The sequence below is a fragment of the Zootoca vivipara genome, chromosome 15, assembly GCF_963506605.1.
Source record: "Zootoca vivipara chromosome 15, rZooViv1.1, whole genome shotgun sequence".
In the NCBI taxonomy this organism is placed as follows: Eukaryota; Metazoa; Chordata; class Lepidosauria; order Squamata; family Lacertidae; genus Zootoca; species Zootoca vivipara.
Window position 1 is genome coordinate 2551356 of NC_083290.1, and position 20635 is coordinate 2571990.

The 20635-nt window shown below is 49.6% G+C and overlaps 1 protein-coding gene across 4 annotated transcripts in view; it reads left to right on the forward strand.

The window, feature by feature from the left end:
* The window catches only part of ABR (ABR activator of RhoGEF and GTPase), a 121091-nt gene extending 100456 nt beyond the window's left edge, over positions 1–20635 (forward strand). For 3 of the 4 annotated variants that reach the window (XM_035138839.2, XM_060268375.1, XM_035138840.2), the window contains 7 exons: positions 14279–14338; positions 14508–14617; positions 14900–15039; positions 16478–16612; positions 17704–17809; positions 19682–19832; positions 20496–20635. In XM_035138839.2, coding sequence (XP_034994730.2) covers positions 14279–14338; positions 14508–14617; positions 14900–15039; positions 16478–16612; positions 17704–17809; positions 19682–19832; positions 20496–20585 — 792 coding nt within the window. In that variant the 3' untranslated portion in view covers positions 20586–20635. Of the gene's footprint in view, positions 1–2792; positions 3227–14278; positions 14339–14507; positions 14618–14899; positions 15040–16477; positions 16613–17703; positions 17810–19681; positions 19833–20495 lie in introns of those variants that run through there. The other variant, XM_035138842.2, reaches the window with a different exon arrangement.

The following is a 20635-nucleotide window of genomic DNA, read 5'->3' on the forward strand; positions in this document are numbered from 1 at the left end:
GTTGTAGTCCAAAAACAGCTGGAGACCCAAGTTTGGGAAACAATGGTCTAGGCGGGCAACTTCTGAGAGACACCTCAGTTAACCCCCACAAGAACCCTGTGAGATGGGTTGGGCTGAGTGGGGTTTTGAACCCAGGTCTCTCAGCTCCTAGTTTGATACTCTGACCACACTGGCTGCATTGACAAGCTCCTTTGAGGTGTGTGTGCAGCTGTTAGGCTTAGGTTGCATATTTTTCTCTTAAATTAAAAAAAAAGCGAAGTGCCTCTGTGCCACAAGCAGAGTGCATCTCCCTTACCGACTAGCTGCTTCAAGCTATCAAGCCTGTGCCAGTCTTAAGGCCCTGCTTGCGGGCTTCTTGCTGAGGCATCTGCTTGGCCACTGTGAGGACAGAACGTTTTGTTCTTAATTCTAGTTGGGGAATTTGTGAAACAGACTTCTCCTTTTTGTTTTAGAAACTCTGCTATTTTGCCTCGTTATATCTACGTCAGTGGTTCCCAAACTTTTTGGGGGGGCCTGCCCCCCTCCCTGCTGGTTCCATTTACTCCCCCCCCCAGTGCCTCCTACCCTATAAAAAGCATTCAGAATAGTGATCTGCTCAACCCACAAAGGAAGATAATAATACAATAAAATTCAAGGCGGTAACGATTAATTGCACGTTTGTTCGAAATCCAATTAAAACTATTGAGTTTAATTAATCCAACAAAACCGGTGACCTTGATCATCGGTTGGGTTGTTTTGAACGAGTGAGCCAATGATTCCAGATTGCCACCACCCCTGACCTGTCGGCTGTGCAGGCTGCTAGGAGTCTTGCAGCATTTTGGGCAGGGGGTACAGATGTGTCGTCGTCCCACCACCACCGTAGCACCACCCAGCTTTGGAATACATGTATTAAGGATTTTGTGGCCTTGAAGGACCCTCTTCAGGATTCCTCTAATTGCTGACAGGTGCCTTCCAGCTGGGAATGGGGGCAGAGAATGGGGCCAGCTTATGGGGGAATCCTGGAGGTTTAAAGGAGGAGAAGGAGGAGGTCTCTGCTGCTCTGCCCCCCCCCATCACTACCACATTGGCTTCTCATTTGCAAAGGAACATTCCAATCTGAGCTTGCTGTTTAACTCTTGCATCTACTCCAAGGGAGAGGGATTGAAGGAGAGACAGATGGAGACTCCGGTGTTCTTGATCACACCAAGCAGGGAAATCAGGATGTGTTAAAGACAACTTTTTTGGGGGGAGCAGGTGTTTCATTCTTGGGTGTGATCCAAAAATGCAAACCTTACCATCTTTGAGCATTAGGGAAAGACCTAATACGAGCTGTGATGTACCCTTGGCACCTGTTTTCCATGCCTGGGTTATGTGGCATGGTGCAAGTGCCTCTGAGCATGGACAGAGAGTAGGGGCCTGTTGCTTGCTCATGAGTCACCACAGCCAGGTCTTGACACTGGAAGGCAGGGCCTTCCTTCACCAGCAGGTTGCCAGAAGCCGCACAAAGGAGTCGCCTTTATACTTCACCGCAGGGCTTGCCGACAAGGCTTTAAAAAGCAGGTTGCTGGCTGGGGCAAGACTCGTAGTCCAAAACACCCAGACGGCACCAGGTTGGGGAAGTGTGGGGAGGACTCTGTGTGCTTGAGACCCTGCAAAGCAGCTGCTAGTCAGAGTAAACAATACTGGCCTAAGATGGGCTAATGGTCTGGTACAAGGCTTTATGTTGTTAAAAAAATGGAAGCGCTTTGACCTCAAGTTCTGTGTGTTCTCGCAGAGAGCATGTGTTGAAACGCACACCTGCATTGCGAGGGAATCGTGCTCAATCTTGAACGCATGCCGCAATCTCGGAACGCCAGGTAATAGCTGGGCCACAAGATCCCTTCGTAGATAAGTGCCGGTTTAGTATAGCCCTTTGAGTGTTGGACTCAAAACTGTGGAGACTCTGGATTTTATCCAAGGCTAGTCCTGCAAAGAGTAGACCCACTGAAATTAATAATAATAATAATAATAATAATAATAATAATAATAATAATAATAATTTATTTATACCCCGCCCATCTGGCTGGGTTTCCCCAGCCACTCTGGGCGGCTTCCAACAGAAAAATAAAACACAGTGATCTATTAAACATTAAGAGCCTCCCTAAACAGGGCTGCCTTCAGATGTCTTCTAAATTTAATGAACATGCCTGCCTTAGGTTCATTAATTTCAATGGGTCTCCCCTGAGTAGGACAAGCGTGAATACAGCCCATAGATTTGCATCCTTGCTTAGCATATTGGGTGATATCTCTCAGCCTGGTCTACCTCGCAGGATTGTTTTTAGTATAAAACAGGGGAGGGAAGTAAAACAATTATAACAATCTTAATTCTCAACCGAGTGAATTCTTTTGCTCCCAGATCTTCCAATTAGCAGCAGCATCTAAAAGTTTTCCACTGATTTTCTGTCTGATGTAAAAGAATCTAGAGCAAATAATGGAGCGGGGGGGGGGTCAGAAACTGTCTTGTTTTGGTTGCTTGTGCTGGGGGGGGGGACATCTGGCTGGCCGCTCATAGGAACAGATGGGTTAGCGCCTCCATCTGATGATCCAGCACAGGGAGATATTGATGCTGCTTTTATGGAGAGCTGCCCACCCCCTAAAAGGCACCAACCCATGGCCCACTTGGCAACCCAGGGACTAATTCTCTTGGGAAAGTCTGTGCATGACTTAGGGAAGAGGGAAACAGCCTGGCGCTTGAGGGGTTAACCCAGTAGGGGGAAAGGGGGTGGGTGGAGAAGCTGCTAGGAAGGGGGCGGAACAGAGGCTGGCTTTCCTTGCTCCAGCCGTGAGGGGGAGTGTTCCCCTCAAGTCAAGTCGGAGAGGATGCTGGAGAGATGAGGGGCTCTTTCTTGCAAAGTCTCTGAGCTTGCATGGATCCGGCTGCCTCCAGTATGCCCCCTGCCTCATCCTGCTAGCCGAAAGGAGAGCGGACCCTCTCTCTTGGAAATATTTGGCATCTCCTCATCCATTGCTGATTTCTGGGGTTGCTCCCCCCCCCACAAGGAACACCCCCCCCTGAAGTGGGGAGAAAGCCAGCGAGATGACGGAGGTGCTGGTACAGACCCCCGAAGGCCCACTCAACCTGGCCTCTGAGCGGCTGGACCACTGCTCCCTGGACAGCTTGGAGGAGGAAGCCTCCGAGGGCAAGCGGACCCCCAACACTGGGTCCAGGCTGTGGGGCCGGGTGCGCAGCAAGCTCCTTCGTCAAAAGGTGCGCAGGGTGGGCTGGGGGTTGATCTCCCTTGCACCTCTGTGCTTATTTGGGGAGGGGGAGAGGGGAGGAATGACTGGTGCATATGCTACAGTGAAAGGCATCAATTTGTGGCTGCATGATTAAATTCTTTGGGAGCGGTGTTCTCAAGAACTGTCTCCTTTTCCGAACTCCGCATCAACTTGCAGTTCTTTCCCTCCTCTAGCGGGTGGGGAGTCAAATTGCCTCTCAGGGTATACCCAAGGCTTTCCTTTCAGACCCCCTTTTTTCTCTTCACAGCTTTCCTGTGGGAATCCCCCACCCCAGCATGTGAAATAGCTACTACAGCTCCCTTACCCTAAGCTCCTGTTGGTGCCTTCTTTCAGTCTTGGCATAATGTAGGGTGGGAGGGCGATGCCACATGCAAAGGAGAGTGGCTGGATGTTTCTGACACTTGTTAAGTCTCCATATTTCTCCGGCTAGGGAGATAGTTTGGGTGCTTTCTGGCTGTCTCCAAAGTTGGTTGATTTCTTTTTTAAAAAGAGGTGTTCAGTGGCACTCAACCTTCATTTTTACCTTAATTTCATAACCTCATAAACGTTGGGGCTGACTGGCTCTTAAAGCAGCGCAGAAGGTGTATTCTGTGGGGTTTTTAGAGAGCACTCGCTACTTTGTACGGGCCCCCAGTAAGAATAGGTGATGATGATGATGATAATGATAATGATAATAATATTCTGGGGCTGAGATCGCTCCCAATCCCTTCCCAGCTGGCATGCCTGCAGCATGGCTCTCCCCGAAGTCTGTTCTCTTAGGAAAGGGTCAGCGCTCCTGGGCTGCTGACATGCAGGGAATGTGAGACGCGCTTTGTGCAAACGTCACCGGAGCTACTGGCATTTTTTTGTTTTGTTTCGTCCTTTCAAAGGTGACAGCGGAGGGACATGCGGGTCAAAAATGCTGCCTCAGGGCTTCCGGGGGACACCCAAGGACTAACTGCACCAGGCGTGGGACACCCCAACTTTCCTGCACGCACTCAGTCACCTTATCCTTGCCGGAATATTCTAGCCCAAAGTTCCCGTGTGTTTTGTGTGTGTGTGTTTATGCAATCTCTAGGTTTCTAGAGGTGCATAAAAAGACTGGCTGCCTTAATGCCTTTTCCTTACTGTAGCTTTGAGAGATTGGGGGGGGGGGGAGAGAGAGAGAGCCTGCTTTTTCAGTCGCTGGCCTCTCCGGGTAGGGCCGGGGGTTTTCTTTGCCCAAAGTCCTGGAGAGCCGCTGCTGGTTAGCATGGGACGCTCCTGAGCTGGATGAGCCAGTGGTGCAGCTTCCTGTTTAAATTGGCCCGTCATTCCTTAATTCTGAACCATGAGGACCGGGATCTTGCTATATATTGTTCCAAGGAAAGGGCTGCAGCTCAGCCATACAGCATCTGCTTGCAATTCCGAAGGGCATGGAAGCGTCCTCCCTTCAAGGACTGCAGTGGTGAAAAGGGGAGTTCTGTACCCCTGATGTTCATATGGCAGGAGGTCTGCAAGTGTTTTTATAAAGTGGGGGCATGATTTAGTTAGGAGGTGAAACTTGTGGATTTAATTTGAGCTCTGACACCCCCTATAGTACCTTCTGTGTCTGCTTCTATATAGGTGATGTCAAGACCTCTGATCCTCAGCTCTTGTTTTGAACATGGAAATGGCTTGTGTGTGTGTACTCAAGAGTCCTTAAGGTAGATCAGCAGATTTGAACTGTGGCACCCTTAAGACGGGGGGCAAGAAGAGATGGCATGTGTGTGTCTCCTCCCTTTAGGTGGGAAGTTGTGGGGGTCTCATGACAGTTTGTGAGGATCAAAAGACCCTCACGGTTTGTTGTGCAAAAGTTTAATTTCCAGGGAGCACAAGGTGCAGTCGTGGCGTGTGATCTGCATGGATTCCCTGTGGTTTTTCGTTTTTCTTTGCACTGGCTGCCCCAAGGAGAAATTGAGCCCACAAGGCCAGAGGAGGGTCTCCTTATAAAGACTGTTACTGACTCTCACTGTTCTGCCTGGCGGGTTTTGTTGTGATGTAGCGCTCAGGCACCATTGACCTGATTTTTGTGCCCCTGCTGTTTGGCTGGCTGGTCTCCAGCTAACCCAGAGGCAGTGTCCTCTCCTGCTGTTTTACTGCCCTGGGGGGCCACTCCATGACACAGCAGGATGATGTGCCTTCAGCAGAGGGTGCCTGTTGCCTCCCTGTGTGAGTCACTGATCTGTGTCAGAATTCTGGGTCCACAAGAGTCAGTCTCTCTCTCTCTCTCTCTTGTGTGTGTGTGTGTGTGTGTGCGCGCGCGCACCCACCCACCCACACAAAAACAGTCAAGCATATCTTTAATTCAGAGGAAGAGAGCCCCCACCCCCGCCTCAAAAATTGGCTAGCGTGAATTTTGGGAACATTGCTGCACCTCCCTTTCATCATTATTTATTTTGTTTATTAATAGCTTCCCATTAGGCACACCAAAGCGATGTACAATAAAGTGACATAAATATAAAACAGTGTTTTATACTCTCTCTCTCTCTCTCACTTGAAAAAAAACAAGGCAATTGATTTCTCCACTTCTGGGAGCAGAGATCAGATTGATGGCTTAGCGCTCCCTCCCCTTGTTGCTTTGCTGTCTGCCAGGAGGGAGCCAGACTCTCTCTCTTCCTCTCTCTCTCTCTCTGGAAAGTGGTTATTGGCCAGCAGGCTTTCTGGTCCAGTGGGGCTGAGCGGCTGTTGCCATGCTAACTGTCTGGGGATGGGAATTGGAGCAGAGCAGCTGGTGAGGCCTAAAGCGCCTGGGTGGTGCTGCAGAGCTCCCAGGACGATGCCTGAGGATGACGGCCCCCTTAATTGGAGGGCGTCTGCAAGGAATTGATCTGGGCCATCTATGCATGCCATAGAATTGCTGGGGTGCTGGTGGTAGTGGTGGTCTGGAGCTCTGAGGGTCTCCTATTTGCGCAGCCGCCAACGGCATCCTGGCTGAGCCTGGAAGGGCTGATTAGGCTCAGGGTGTCGGGGACTGGAGGTCACCTTCTGTGATGGGACCAGAATATTTCCCTGTGGTCCTCAGCAGAGGACAGATCTCCTTAGGTGTTTTTTGTGCCAATTTGATTTGCTGTGACTCCCCCTTCTCTGGTTAATACTTGAGAAGTTTGTGGATGAGCCATAGTTTTTGTGGCAGCACCCCTGCTTTGAGTGTAGAAGGTCCTGGTTCATTCCCCAGCATCCCCTTGCCTAAAACCCTGGAGAGCTGCTGCCAGTCAGTGCAGCAGATCAATGGGCCCAGGGGTCTGACTCAACAGAAAGCACCTTTCAGCATTCCTGTTTTCACCCCTTCAGAACAGACCCTTGAAGACTAGAGCCTTGTTTTTAATATTAGGGAAGGGACCCTGAGATACAGCTTCCTATGTTCCTCTCTCGCACAACTAGACACGGCTGCAATTTTCTGCTCTAGCCTGCCCTGCAGATCAGCTTGAGAGGAAGGGACATTCTGTGCATGCTCAGGGAGACTCTCTCCTTCCCTTCACCCATTCAGGGCTGGGCTCCAGCAACTCTGCTGTGGCTGTTGCTGTTTTTAATTGGAAGCACGGGCCTCCCTTCTTTTGAGTGTGTCTATCTGCGTGTGCAAGGGCAGGGGGGGGACGATGTGCAACAGGTGGCCGTGCTTGTTGTCCGCCAAGGTTGGCACGAAGCCCTCGTTGAGATGAGATGCTAAGCAGGCAGGAGCAGCAGCTGTGCGCGAGAGAGAGCTTGCTTCCTGGGGTCTTTTGTGTTCAGCTCTCTCTACGGGGGATGGAGGCGGCGCCCGTCTCCTGGAGCTGGCGTGCGCTCTTGTTGGGGTATGTGTGTGTGTGTGGCTTTCCTGCCAGAGATATCCTCCCCTCCTCTCCGTGGGACCACCCAGGATCCAGGAGGCGACGCTGACATATCAGCAGCTCTCTTTCCCCCCCACAATGAAAGATCACATCTCACCCAATTCCAGCCCAGATGGTGCCGGCCCTAATATTAGGCAAAGTGAACCAGCTGCCATTGATAGTCTTTGTTCTCCCTCCACCGTCAGAGGCAGTGGATGCTTCTGAATGCCAGTTGCTGGGAATCGTACGCGGAAAGAGTGCTGTTGTTTCACTCAGGTCCTGCTTGTGGGCTTCCCCATAGGGGCAATCTGGTCAGCCACCATGAGGACAGGCGGCTGGGCTCCCTTTGACCTAGTCTAGCAGCTGCAGGACTCGTCTTCTGTTGGAGGACAGAGTGGACTGTGTCCAATGGGTTGCCTTTTGCCCACTGAGCTGCCTCCAGGTATCCTGGGGGATGCTGTCTAGTGACAAGGCTTGAGGGAAGATTCGGCTGTCCATCCAGCTGGTTTCTGTACAGTGAGCTTGGGAGGGAACTGACTCGTCCTCCACCGGGGAGCAAAATGTCTTGGGCCAGCATGCCAATGGTCAGCAATGGACTGGAGTTGTAAACCAATAACATCGGGTGGGGGAGGGCACATGCCACCCCCCCTGTTGATCGATTTAGCACACTCCTTTTCCCCCAAGGGGCAGAAGATGGCAAACATGGGTGTCTCCACCACCTTGTTTTATGCCCACAACAACCCTGTGAGGTAGGTCAAGCCGAGAGATCGTGACCTAAGCATCACCCAGAGGGATTTGAACCCGGGCCTCCCCTCGCCCTAATCCAGTTTTGTGACCAGACCACCTCCACACTGACATGCGCCGCTTGGAGATTCAGGGCAGAGCATCCCACAGCTGGTCATTGTGAACGGTGAGGATAGGCTTTAAAATGGGATTAGACTAATACATGGCTGTGTGTGTGTTAAGAGGTTGGTGGGGGGCTGCCCCATTTGCCTTGACAGACAACCCACTGCTTCTTATGCCCTCCTGCTTGTGAGCTAAGCTGTACTTAGATGGTACAATCTAGCAAGACTTTGTCGTTGCTGCTTTTCTGGTGTGTGTGTGTGTGTGTGTGTGTGTGTGTGTGTGTGTGTTTTGCTCTCCCCCTCCCCACCCTGATCCTGGAGGTTGCTGAGTTGGTGTCTCAGCCTTTTTCTGCAGAAGATCTCCGCTCTCTTTTGCTTGACTCGCCAGTTCTCGCCAGAGCACAGCAGAGGAGGTTGGCACGCCAGGTCTCAAGGGCCCTTCCGGAACCGGAGACCATCCTGGCATTGTGGATGTGCGGCAACACCTGATGTGGTGTTGCTGGGGCAGGTTGTGTTACCATTGTCACCACCAGCCCCAGCATTTTATTCATGTGCCACTTGCACAACTATGAGGAAAGGCTGCAATGTCTGGGGCTTTTCAGTTTATAGAAAAGGCAAGATAGAAGTATATGCAGTTTTACATGGCAATGTGAAAGTGGAGATAGATATATTTCTCTCTCTCTCTCCCTATCTCATAACACTAGAACTTGGGGACTTCCAATGAAGCTTAATGTTCTAAGTTTCAGGACAGGTTTTTTAAAGGAATTCTTTTACTCTGCAGCGCAGAGTTAAACTATGGAACTCTCTCCCGCAGGAGGCAGCGGTGACCACCAACTTGGAAGGCTTTAAAAGAGGATTAGAAATGATGGCAGCGCTTTGTCTCCACGGTTAGCAGCAGCAATGCTTCTGAATACCAGCGATGGCCGCCAACTGGGATAGCTTTAGGATTCAACAAGTTCATGGAGGAGAGGGCTATCAATGGCTACTAAGCTAGTAAAACCTGCTTGAACAGAGGTGGCAGCAGAACAAAAGCCAGGGCTGATGGGTGCTCCAAAACCGCTGCAAAGCACTAGGTTGGCCAAGGCGCTGGATAGAAGCCTCGGGATGCCCAACCTCCCCCCAGCCATGTTCAGCTCTCTTAAAAGCAACAGCGTTCTTTGTCGTTGGAGTTGTTTACCTTCTGTGGTCTCCCTATCTGGAGCCCTGTCTCCCACCTTCAGCACCCTATTTCTAAAGTATCTCCCTTTTGCAGACATGAAACAGCCCAGGTATGAAGAGCTAAATCAGAGGCCCACCTGGAAAACCTTCTCCTCTTTCTAATTTTTGTGCTTCTGTTTTTCTTCTCCCAGACCCTTTTTAAAAATGCTTTTAACTTTTTTATTCAGCTTCAGAATAATCCTCTTTTCTTCTTTTTTGGAGCTTGGTGTTTATAGTGGGGGTGTTGTTGTTTTTAACTCCCAAGCACATTGAGAGGTTTACTTAGACCTGAAAAACAGCATATAAATGTCTGAAATATTTAAGAAGGGGGGGGCAGAGCTGTTGCGAGGTGCACACAGGAGACATTTGGTACAGTATTTTTAAATACTTTTTTTTTTTAAAGGAGGCTTTAATCCTATAACTTGACAATAGCAATGAGTGGTAGTTTGCTTTGTGGAGCATCCCACAGCCCGGGAGTTAGCTGTGGATCAGTCTTTCATCCAAGCCCTACAGAGCCACCCACCCTTCAGTCTCTGCCTTCCCGCGAGGCAGGGGAGCCCAAAGTGAGCAATTTCCCCCTCTCTCAGATCCGGGGTGGAGGGAGAATTCCTGAAAGACAGGTTTATGGCGTTACCCATGAGGCCAAGCTGGTTTTCATAAAGCCTTTTTCATGTAGGGCCCTGCTGAAATCCCTTCCATATGGGATCTCAGGCCACTTCAAAGGGGCAGGGTCAAGGGAGGCTCTGAGCATGGGAGCTTGCGGTTGTTTCAAATTAAGTTCAGCGCAATTGGATTGAGTTGCCAAAGGGGCGGGCTAGCGCCTCTTTCTTCCCGCATCCAAGCAGTCATTGAGAAAACATTTTATTCTGAAAAGGTGGCTAACCAATTTGTTCAACACCGTAAATTAAGGAGCAGAGTCAACTGGGCTCCCTGAGCTGAGGATCTGGTGGGCAGCAATTGCCACGAAATAGGTACATCTGGGGGCTTGACAGGTCTTGTTTGGGCTGGGGAGATCAGCCAATGTGGTGGTGTTTGCCAGAGGCCTCAGCAAGGGATTGTTCTCTCTCTGCCCCAAATTAGCCCTCGCTGCTTGTTCCGAATTTGCATTGAAATAAATGGGACCAGGAAGTCAAGACGCAGGGCAAATCATGCTGTTGGCCTGACCTCAATTTATCCTGTTCAGGGTGCAGGTTGGCAGACTTTGGGCCCTTTTGCAAATTGTGGATTTGTTTGGGCTTTTAGCATGCATGAGACTGCAAGACAAAATCCAGCTTTGCAAATTATACAAAAGAGCTATTGAGGATGCACGTCAGCAGCCTGATTTTTGTTTTTTGTTTTTATTTAAGAGAGAAGCAACTATTCCAAGTTTGCAAAGTCTTCCGTGCCGGGTTGCCTAGAAGCAAGAAATGCTTCACCAAAGGCAACTGCCTGTTTGAAAATATTTTTAAAGCTGGCGTGGTGGGATCATGAATAGTGTTGGACTAGGGCTGGCAAGGCCCCGAGTTCAAATCTCCACTCAGCTGTGAAATTTGCCAGGTGACCTTGGGCCTGTTTGTCTCTCTCTCTCAGCCTAACCTACTTACAGGGTTATTGTGTGGATAAAAGGGACCTGGTTATAACGTAAGTCTTTTGGTGGATTGAATAACCCAATTTTAATTCATGGGGCTGCAAGTTGAGGGCATACCTTTTGGGGTATATGTAGCTGTTTTGGTTTTTAGGCTGTGCTGTTCCAGGGAATGGGCGATCAGAAACTTTTGGCTTTGCGTGTGCTTACTGCGCTGGACATTTCTCTCACAGCCCCTTCTGTATCTAACGAAAAAGACACCTTGCCGCCTTGATGACTTTTGTCAATGGTTGGTGATTTTTGTGATGCTTTGGGAAACAGGCAAATGTCATTGACTAAACACTCTGCAGTTTCATTAGTTGTCCTGGACACTCTTTAATCGCTTGATGACCCTGACATAGGAAGCTGCCACTGGTTCATTCTAGCTGTGTTTTCTACTCTCACTGGCAGCAGCTCTCCTTTGTTTCAGGAGGGAGGACATTCCCACCCTTACCTGGAGATGCCACTGGTGGTTGCTCTGCCTCTGAGTTACAGCCCTTCCCCCTTGAGCTGTAGCTTTGCTCTAGAACCAAGGGGCATTGTGAGGAGCAGATTGAGGCTGAAAGCTAGAGGAAACTTCTGAACTGTGAGATCTGTTCAGCCTTGGAGCAGACAGCCTCAAGAGGTGGTGGGCTCTCTCCTCCACTGGAGATACCTTGTGCAGAGGCTGGGATGCAGCAATTGCAAAAGTCTGCATTAATTCGGGTGTGCAATATGACCTTTTTTAGGGTGCTTCCAACTCTGCAACACTGATCTTAGAACCATAGAATTGTAGAGTGCGAAGGGACCCCCTTGCATGCAGGAATCACAACTAAAGCATCTCTGACAGATGGCCACCCAACCTCTGCTTTAAGACCTGAAAGGAAGGAGTCTCCTGAGGGAGCCTGTTCCACCGTCAAACAGTTTTTACTGTCAGAAAGTTCTTCCTGGTGTTTAGCTGGAATCTCCTTTCTTGTAACTAGGAGCCATTGGTTCGAGTCCTGCCCCCCAGAGCAGGAAGAAAACAAGCTTGCTGCATCTTCCATGTGACAGCCCTTGAGATATTTTGAAGATGGCTGTTAGTTAATTTTAATGAAACAACAGCAGTAACTTGCAAACGCTGTTCAGCCCTGGAGGTATAGCTGGAGTGTCTTCGTGCGGCAGGCAACGATCCTGCCTTCATAGAATCTCAGGGTTGGAGGAGCCACGAGGGTCATCTAGTTCAATCTCCTGCAATGCAGAAATCTCCACCCCACGTGGGGCTTGGACTCATGACCCTGAGATTAAGAGTCTCATGCTATACCGACTGAGCTATCGCTTTCAAATCTCCTTTGACCCTTCTCAGGGGTGGGGAGAAGGGAATGATCACCCATCTGCAGCCTTAGGGCCTCTGGCTCTGGTGGAGGGGCTGGGGAGGGGAGACTTTCTTCTCTGATGGCTCTGTGTGGGGCTCTTGCCCTACTCCATCTGCTTTTCTGCCAGCCCCATCTTGCAGCTTCCAGGATGGGGGCTGTGTGCTTGTGGGAGGCGGGGAAGCCTGTGTAGCATTTGCTGCCTGCGATGGTGGATCAGCAGGGCGGGATCGCACATCCCCTCTGAAGTTTGTGCTCAGATGGCTGCTCCCGAGATACCAGGCGCCCTGGGGGGAAACCACACACACCCTCAAGGAGCCAGCCCAGCGTGGGGGCCTGGATCTGCCAGCCTCATGGAACATCTGTGACCCGAACACGCGCAGGGGCGCCCTCCCTCGGATCCAGGCTCTGTCCTCCCGTTGCATTTGTGCCATGTGTGTATGCAATGCAAGGCCTCTAGGTTCATGGAGCTGTAGAGTTGGAAAGGACCCGACGGGTCATCTAGTCCGAACCCCATGTTAACCTGTTTGTTTGTTTGTTTGTTTGTTTTTGAAAAGAAACAAACGTCTGCAGCGAGAGGGAAAACAGCACTGCAATCCTGGGTGGGTGGGAAAGCTCAAATGAAAGAAATTGGGTAGGTAGCAAATGTTACTCATTTAAGCTGGTTTGTCTCCTCCTACTTTTCTTTGTATACCAGGTGCAGGGAACTGTAGAAGCTGCTGAACTACAACTCCCAGCATCCCTTCAGCAAATGTGGCCAATGGGCAAGGATGGAGTTTATAGTTCAACAACTATATATAACTCCCATCCGTATTGTCCACCTGGGATAGCTCAGTCGGTAGAGCATGAGACTCTTAATCTCAGGGTTGTGGGTTCGAGCGGCACCTTGGGCAAGAGATTCCTGCATTGCAGGGGTTGGACTAGATGACCCCTGTGGCCCCTTCCAACTCTACAGTTATATGATAAATGCGTCTGAATAGCAGTTGCTGGAAACCACAGGAAGGGAAAGGGCTTTTGTGCTTGAATCCTGCTTGTGGCTTTCCTGTAGGCATCTGGTTGGCCACTGTGAGAACAAGACGCTGGACTGGCTAGGCCATTAGCCACCCTATACGGATATGCCCCAGGTGCTAACAAAAGAAAGGGTTCAAAATGTGCACCTGTTGTTCATGCACAGAGCAGTTCATGTGACCCAAGATCTGAAATCGCCCACTTCTCCATTTTTTGTCCAACTTGCCAGCATGATCCACTTGTCTGTTACCTTCTCTCCTGTTGCACACCAGTGCTACTCTGGTTCCTGGGAAACCCAGGACCTCTTCTGAAAAGGGATGAAAGCCCAGTACGACCCAATTTGCCTTTGAGGCAGGCTGCACTCCCAGAGTGCGGAGGCCTTTCGGAAACAGCTCAGCCGCCTTTCCCAGGAGACCACAAGTAGGGCCGTGTGGAAGACGTGGCCTTTTGAAAATTATTTTAGGAACCGGTCTCCAGAAATATCCCTGATTCATGGGAGCGTTTCTTGGTCAATCATGAAGCAGAGACAGCCATCTGTTATCTTTTTCCAACGGGGCTTTGTGTCCTGCTGAGCCTCCCCTGGAACAAGGGCAGCTCATGCCTGTGAAATGAAACGCTGCCCACATCCTCCTCCTCCTCCTCCAGGTTGCTGACGAAGGGTTGCCCCTGGGTGATGGGCTTATATCCAGCCCCAAAGCCATTCATCCAAGTGCTTGGCGTTCTGTGCAACTGGACTTCCTACAGGTGTCGCATAGTAATCATTCTGCAGCTGTAAGAAACCAATCACTTGGCATGGTACTTTGGAACTCCCTGCCTATTGACATCAGGTTGGGGCACCTTCACTGTACTCCTTTGATTGCCTGCTAAAAACATTTTTGCTTGCTTAAACAAGCCTACCAGGCATGTAGAATGTTGGCAACTGTTTTAATCTGGTTTAACAACCAATCCCTCTTCGCAGGGAACTCTGGGAGTTGTGGCTCTGGGAAGAGAATAGGGGTATCCTAACAACCCTCAGCACACTTAACAAACTACACTTCCCAGGATTCTCCGGGGCCTGTTTAAAGCAGTACGGTGCTACTTTATTCATATACTGCAGATGGGGCCTGAATAAATCTATTCTTATCCTACCTGGCCCTGCACGCTTCCTTATTCTTTTGTGGTCTCCCTGTCTACCTTTTTCGGGGTGAATATTTTGGGAGCTCATTCTCTCCCGTTGTTCCTTTTTTGCAGCTGGATCCCCAGACGGTGCAGACCAAGAACTGGCACATGGATGTGATTGAAATGAATGGGGTAAGAAGGGGAAACGAGTTGGGTACCACGCCCCACGGTGCTTGTCCAAGATCCCTCCCTTCCCTCATGCTTTCGTGGCCCACCCTGGGCGCTCCTCTCCCCCAACCCACCCCGTAGTAGAGCTTCCCCATTGCAGGATGTGACTTTGACCTTGAAGTCTCCCTTTCAGATCAAAGTGGAGTTCTCGATGAAGTTCACCAGCCGCGACTTGAGCCTTAAAAGGACCCCATCGAAAAAGCAGACGGGGGTCTTTGGGGTGAAAATCAGCGTCGTAACAAAGTATGTTGTGATCGGGTCTGGCAGTGGGTGCAGGGCTGCCCTGATCAGGGGGGTCTGGTGGTGTTTTGGCCGGAGGGGGAGGGAATGCCAGCCTGGGCCTTTGCAATATTTATTTGTTCTTCAGCCACTCGGGGCTAATAAGGTCCATTTAGAAAAGAAAAAAACCCTACTGCTTGCAAACACAGGGAAGAGGCAGGCAGCTTCTGCAAGCGCCCGGCTTCCTCCGTGGTGTCCTGGGTTCTCTCCTGACCCATCTCTCTTCTCTTTTGCTCTCTCTTCCAGGCGTGAGCGCTCCAAAGTGCCCTACATTGTGCGCCAGTGCGTTGAGGAAGTGGAGAAGCGTGGCATTGATGAAGTGGGGATCTACCGGATCTCGGGGGTGGCCACGGACATCCAGGCCTTGAAAGCAGCCTTTGACGCCAGTAAGTTCTCCCTTGCATCTTTGCTGCTGGTGTTCCGATTTCTTTCTCTATCTCATGGCTTGGCCAAGGATGTCTTCTCTGAGAGCAGCTAGCCCCCAGTCTTTGCATCTGGCATTCACACGAGTATGCTGCCACTAGTAAACACGTAGGTTTTTATTTAGCTGTTTTCCCTCATAATGCTTTTAGGACAGTTTTAACTGTAGCTGCTCTTAGAGCCAGCATTGTGTAGTGGTTTAGGGTGACCTTGCGCCAGTCACTGCCTCTCAGCCTAGCCTACCTCACAGGGCTATCGCGGGAGACTAAATGAGGAGGGGGAGAAACACACATGCCACCTTGTTATATCCGGTGGGATATAACAACAACAACAACAAATGTTTTGAATTGTAATTGTTTATAGAATGTTTTAACTATTTTAGATGGTTTTTTAATTGTGTATTTGTTTGCTGCCCTGGGCTCCTTCAGGAGGAAGGACAGAGTATAAATTCAGTAATAGATAAATCATTATTTATTTAGATACTTTTGCACACAGCTGCCGGCAGGATTCCTGCATCGTAGGGTGTTGGGCTAGATGACCCTCTGGGTCCCTTCCAACTCTTAAGATTTTATGATATTGGATTTCCATCAGCTGCAGCCAGCTTGGAATGATGAGAGTTGGGAGTCTGCCTACATCTGGAGGGCACCATGTTAGACACTCCTGGCTGAATAGATAAACATTTGGCTGCACCATTACGGATATTCAGTAGTAAACACATCTGTCCAAGTGCCTAAAAGCAGCAGTCAAAATGTGGAAGTGCAATAAAGCATTGTTAATATTTGGTAGAGGGATATTGTCCAGCTTGATGAATGGGGAAAGATGTGTCTTCCAAAGACATCCGAAGCAGGTCTCTGATGGGACTCTGTAACGGGAGAGGGAAGAGCCTTCCAAATAATGGGGGCAGCAGCAATAAATGCCTTTTTAAAAAAACAAACCCCACAAACATGCACAGTCAGTCACCTGCCCCTAATCTCACCCTATTATTTGCAAATGTATCTGCTCCTTTTGTTTTATTTTAAAGCCAAGTAAGCTATCACCTCATCTTATGGTTCCAAAACCAGATGGCTGAATTGAAAGGAAGAAAGGGAATTACAGTAGCTGGATCTTGGCCTGATCTTGAGGATGGTGGGGGTGGTTTTATAGCTTCCGTGGCAGGGCCTCCGCTTTGCATACAAAGGTCCCAGGTTCAGCCTCTGGCACCTGGCAGGTTAAAAAAGAGGAAGATCAGGTTGGCAGACAATGGGAAAGATCATCTCTCTCTCTCCCTCTGCCTCAGACCCTGAATAGCTGCTGCCAGTCAGAGTTCACAGTATTAAACTAGGTAGACAAAGAGTTTGATCTGGTATATAAGGCAGCATATCCCCTTCCAACATTCCTCGTTCCTTTGTTTTAATTCTGCCGTAGACAGCAAAGACATCCTGATGATGCTGAGCGACATGGACATCAATGCTATCGCAGGCACCCTGAAGCTGTATTTCCGCGAGCTCCCCGAGCCGCTTCTCACGGATCGGCTTTATCCTGCTTTTATGGAGGGTATCGGTAAGGGAGCTTGTGTTACATGTATTTGCAGAGATGTGGAGCAGGAATTTCGTGATAGAGGCTTGGAGCTCAGGATTCAGGGAGTGGGTGAGACCCTAGCCAGGACCACAGGGCAAAGAGGGCAGAATTTGTACACAGGTATGAGGGGGCAAGGGCAGGGGCAAGTTGCCTGTATCATTTCTCTTGCATCTGGATAGGCGTAGAAACCTCTCCAGATGCAAGGATAGGTTCATCTTTGCAGCACCTCTGAGTGTTAATTTCCTTTTTGTATTTTATTCTCCCCCCAAGCCCTGCAACCAGATCAGGGCAATATGCATGGAGTTTATTATTTTTATTTATTTATTCAGAGCATTCACACCCTGCTCTTCAGCCCAAAAGGGCTTGCATACAGCCAGTTAAAACGAGACAGTCCCTGCCTGCAGGTTTACGATCTAGAAAAGCACAGCACACAAGGGAAAAAAGGACAAGGAGGGAAGAGGAAAACATAAAAGTCGGGCACCGGTTCTTAAACAGTTGCTCATATAATGCCCGTTCATGGGTAAAAGGAGCCTGGTGGAGCTGGGCTTTCAAGCAAAACTGATGGCATGAGCCCTGTTTCCCATTGCTCCCACCCAGAAAGTCTACAGAATGGCTGCCCCCAGATAAGTCTGATGAAGTTGCCCCATTTTATTAGAGGGGGGGCATGTTACTTTGTGGTAGAGCCCCTGCTTAGCATGCAGAAGTTCCTAGCTTCAATCCCTGGCAACTTAAAAGTAAAAAGGAAATGAGTAGCAAGCAATGGGAGAAACCTTTCTTTGCCTTGGACCCTGGAGAGTTGCTGCCAGTCATTTGGAATCAAATGCTCTGAGCTGTCCATCTTCACAACCACCCTGTGAGGTAGACCAAGAACAGAGCATCTGGAGAGCTTCATGGCTGTCTGAGGTTTTGATGCTGGGCATTGACAGTCCGTATATACTGCCCCTCACTGGGTCTTTTGAGAATGGGTGTGCAGTTTGGACTTTGGTGGTTCTGGGTACATCAGCAAGGCTTTTCCAGAGTAGTTAGGGTGTGGGTGCTTGCCAACTCTCTCACCGCCACCTTTCCACCTCCAGCATTCTCTGACCCATCAGCCAAGGAGAATTGCATGATGCACCTTCTGCGTTCTCTGCCTGACCCCAACCTCATCACATTCCTCTTTCTGCTAGAACACTTGAAACGGTAAGTACCCCCCGTCTCGAGAACAGGGAGATTGAGTTGGTGAATGGGGAGCACTGCAATCGGGTAGGGCCCAGAGTGCAGGGAGCCTGATATTTTGTTTCTTTATTTATCTTGTTTTTTATCCTGCTGTTCGACCCAGAAAGTCAAAAAGTGGCTTTGAGTGACGATTTGGACATTAGAATAAAGACGGCAGTGTGGACAGTTGTTAGGAATCCCCAAATTTTGAAGCATGGGAACTCAAATTTTTTAAAAAATGATTTGGCATAACATTAGGTTTAATTGATATGTATTTGTATAATTTGAAATAATGGATGTGATATAATTGTGTTTTAATTGGAAAATTAATATTTTTTTTTTTAAAAAAGTCGCAAACAAATAAAAGTCTAGCCAACCACCATAACAAATGTGTTTTTTTTTTAAAGAAATGCTAGAACGGCAAAAATACTAAATTCATTCAAGCCAGGGCCAAGCATTGGTAAAACAGTTGTTGGAAGAGGATCTAAGCAGATTGGCCAAATGAAATGATCTCTGGCTGGTGCTGAAATATTTGGCTGGTGCCAGGAGAGCTTCCATGTGGAGGGCATTCCAAGGACTGGGGGGCCACCACCACAGAAGCCCTGGGGAAGGGACCCCCAGGTCCCAGAATAGCTCTGCCTTTTGGCTGCGAGGTCAGATTTTTGCGTCTCACTGGAGAGCTGATGATCCGTTGCTGGGAAGCACAAGTGTAGAGAGCACTGCTGTTGTGCTCTGCTCCTGCTTTCAGGCTTCCCCCTAAGGCACCTGGTTGGCTGCTGGGATGCTGAACTAGGTGGCAGCCAAGCTCTTCTGGTGTTCTTGTGTTAAGCAAAGGAAATACCCCCGTTCCCACTTGCTTCCCTTGGGGCAGAGCAGAGTTCAGCGGCAGGTGCAACTTGCTTCATACAAAGAGAAACTGCTCACAGACTGCCTGGAAACCTCAGCCGCCTCTATAGATCCTGCAAGGGAGATGACAGAGGGGTTTAAGGAGATGGCGCTGTCACTTAGCATCCTGCTCTTGAGGGCTTGGATGCGGACAGGCTCTGTCCTCCTCCCTCCCTCAAGTCACTTGGCTTCTTCCAAGGACATGGAATCGATGTAGGAGCTGCGGCTTGGCAGGCCAAAAACTCCTCTGCACCAGTGGGAATTTGGGGCTGGAATCTTGTGTTGATTGGCACATCCCCCTTCCCTGTTTTGTTTGTTAAGAATCAAGCCGTGGAGATGGGGAGGGGGGAGAGAAGGAAGATCCAGCAGCAGAAAGAGGTGGTTGCAGGACAGGGGGAGAGCAACGCTGCGTCCTGGAAGGAAAATCCACTTGGCTCTCTGCTCGGAAGAGAGGGCACATCCAGTTCCCACATCTGTTCTGCTGGACGCCACTCAAATGGAGCACAGCTTGTGTTATTGGGGCTGGAGCGCAGCTGCCTCCTAACATGGCAATATTTTGCTGCTGGTTTCCAAGGCGACAGCTGGCCATGGACCAGCACAGCCAGCAGTAGTTTCCGGGGAAGGTGTGTGTGTGTGTGTATGTGCCGGAGGAAGTTTCGGATGATTTCCAGAGCCAAAACCTCAGAGGGCAAGTTGGCAGGGGGCGGGAACTGGGGAAAGCGGGTGGTGCCACGTCAAGGTGGGAGTTTGAAGCTGGGATTGTGTTGCTTTCACATGTGTAAATTGTGTGTGTGTCCAGAATGAGGGGTCAGGCAAGGAGAAAGGCGGGGAACAGTGAGAAATTCCATCTGATCTTCTCCAGCTGGGTTATGGTGGAAAACCTTGCAAACCTTGTCTTAGCTGACTTGGAAGGCCGCGCCAAAATCTTGCGAGTCGTTTTGAAGTGGGTCTCTCTTTTGTCTTTTTGTGCAGGGTGGCTGAGAAGGAGCCCGTCAACAAAATGTCCCTGCACAATCTGGCCACCGTGTTTGGCCCAACGTTGCTGAGACCTTCTGAGGTGGAGAGCAAAGGGCAGCACCTCACGTTGGCCTCGGACATCTGGTCCCACGACGTAATGGCGCAGGTACAGTGGGTGGGAAAGAGGGGCAGGGGGCAGCAGGATATGCAAGCTCCCTCTGCTGGACAAACTTTCAAACTTCACCCTGGGAGCGCAGCTTCTCTCTCTCTCTCTCTCTCTCTCTCTCTCTCTCTCTCTGTGTAGATATATAGATATAGCTTGCTGAGTTAGACCTTAATTTCATTTTTAAAACCTCTGAACTTGTGTTACCTTCTTGTGCATTAATCTTTTTAAAAGTGTAGTGGATAACATTTTAAAAACTGCTTTAGAGTTTGGATAATTGTAGTTTAGTGGTAAAGCACACACTTTGTGTAAACTGAGCACAGAAATGCTGCTTCCAGACCTGCCTCATTGCTCTATAAATGTCTCACCTGTCTTTGCCCAAATTCCTGCTGGGCCCCCTTAATTGGAAGGGCAGTTTGAGGGGCTGGTTAAATAAATGAGAGAGAATGAATGTAGCAGCTCCCATTCTGCAGCTCTCCCTAAAGCTGGCCCTTCTGGGTTCGTAGCTCTGTTCCTGCTGTGCTTTTCATTCAATCAACTTCGCAAATATGAATTCTGCAGGGATTCCATCAGAAGACACCTCCACCTATCAAGAGCTGTTCTCTGTTGAGGACACTTTGCAGTGTGTGAGACTACCCTGATTTTAACCCACTTTTCCTTTTGCAGGTGCAAGTGCTCCTCTACTATTTACAGCACACGCCCATGTCCTTTGCCGAACTCAAACGCAACACACTCTACTTCTCCACAGACGTGTAGCCCCTGGGCCCTGCAGCCACCTGCATTTTTCTAAGCCGAAGGGCGCAGCA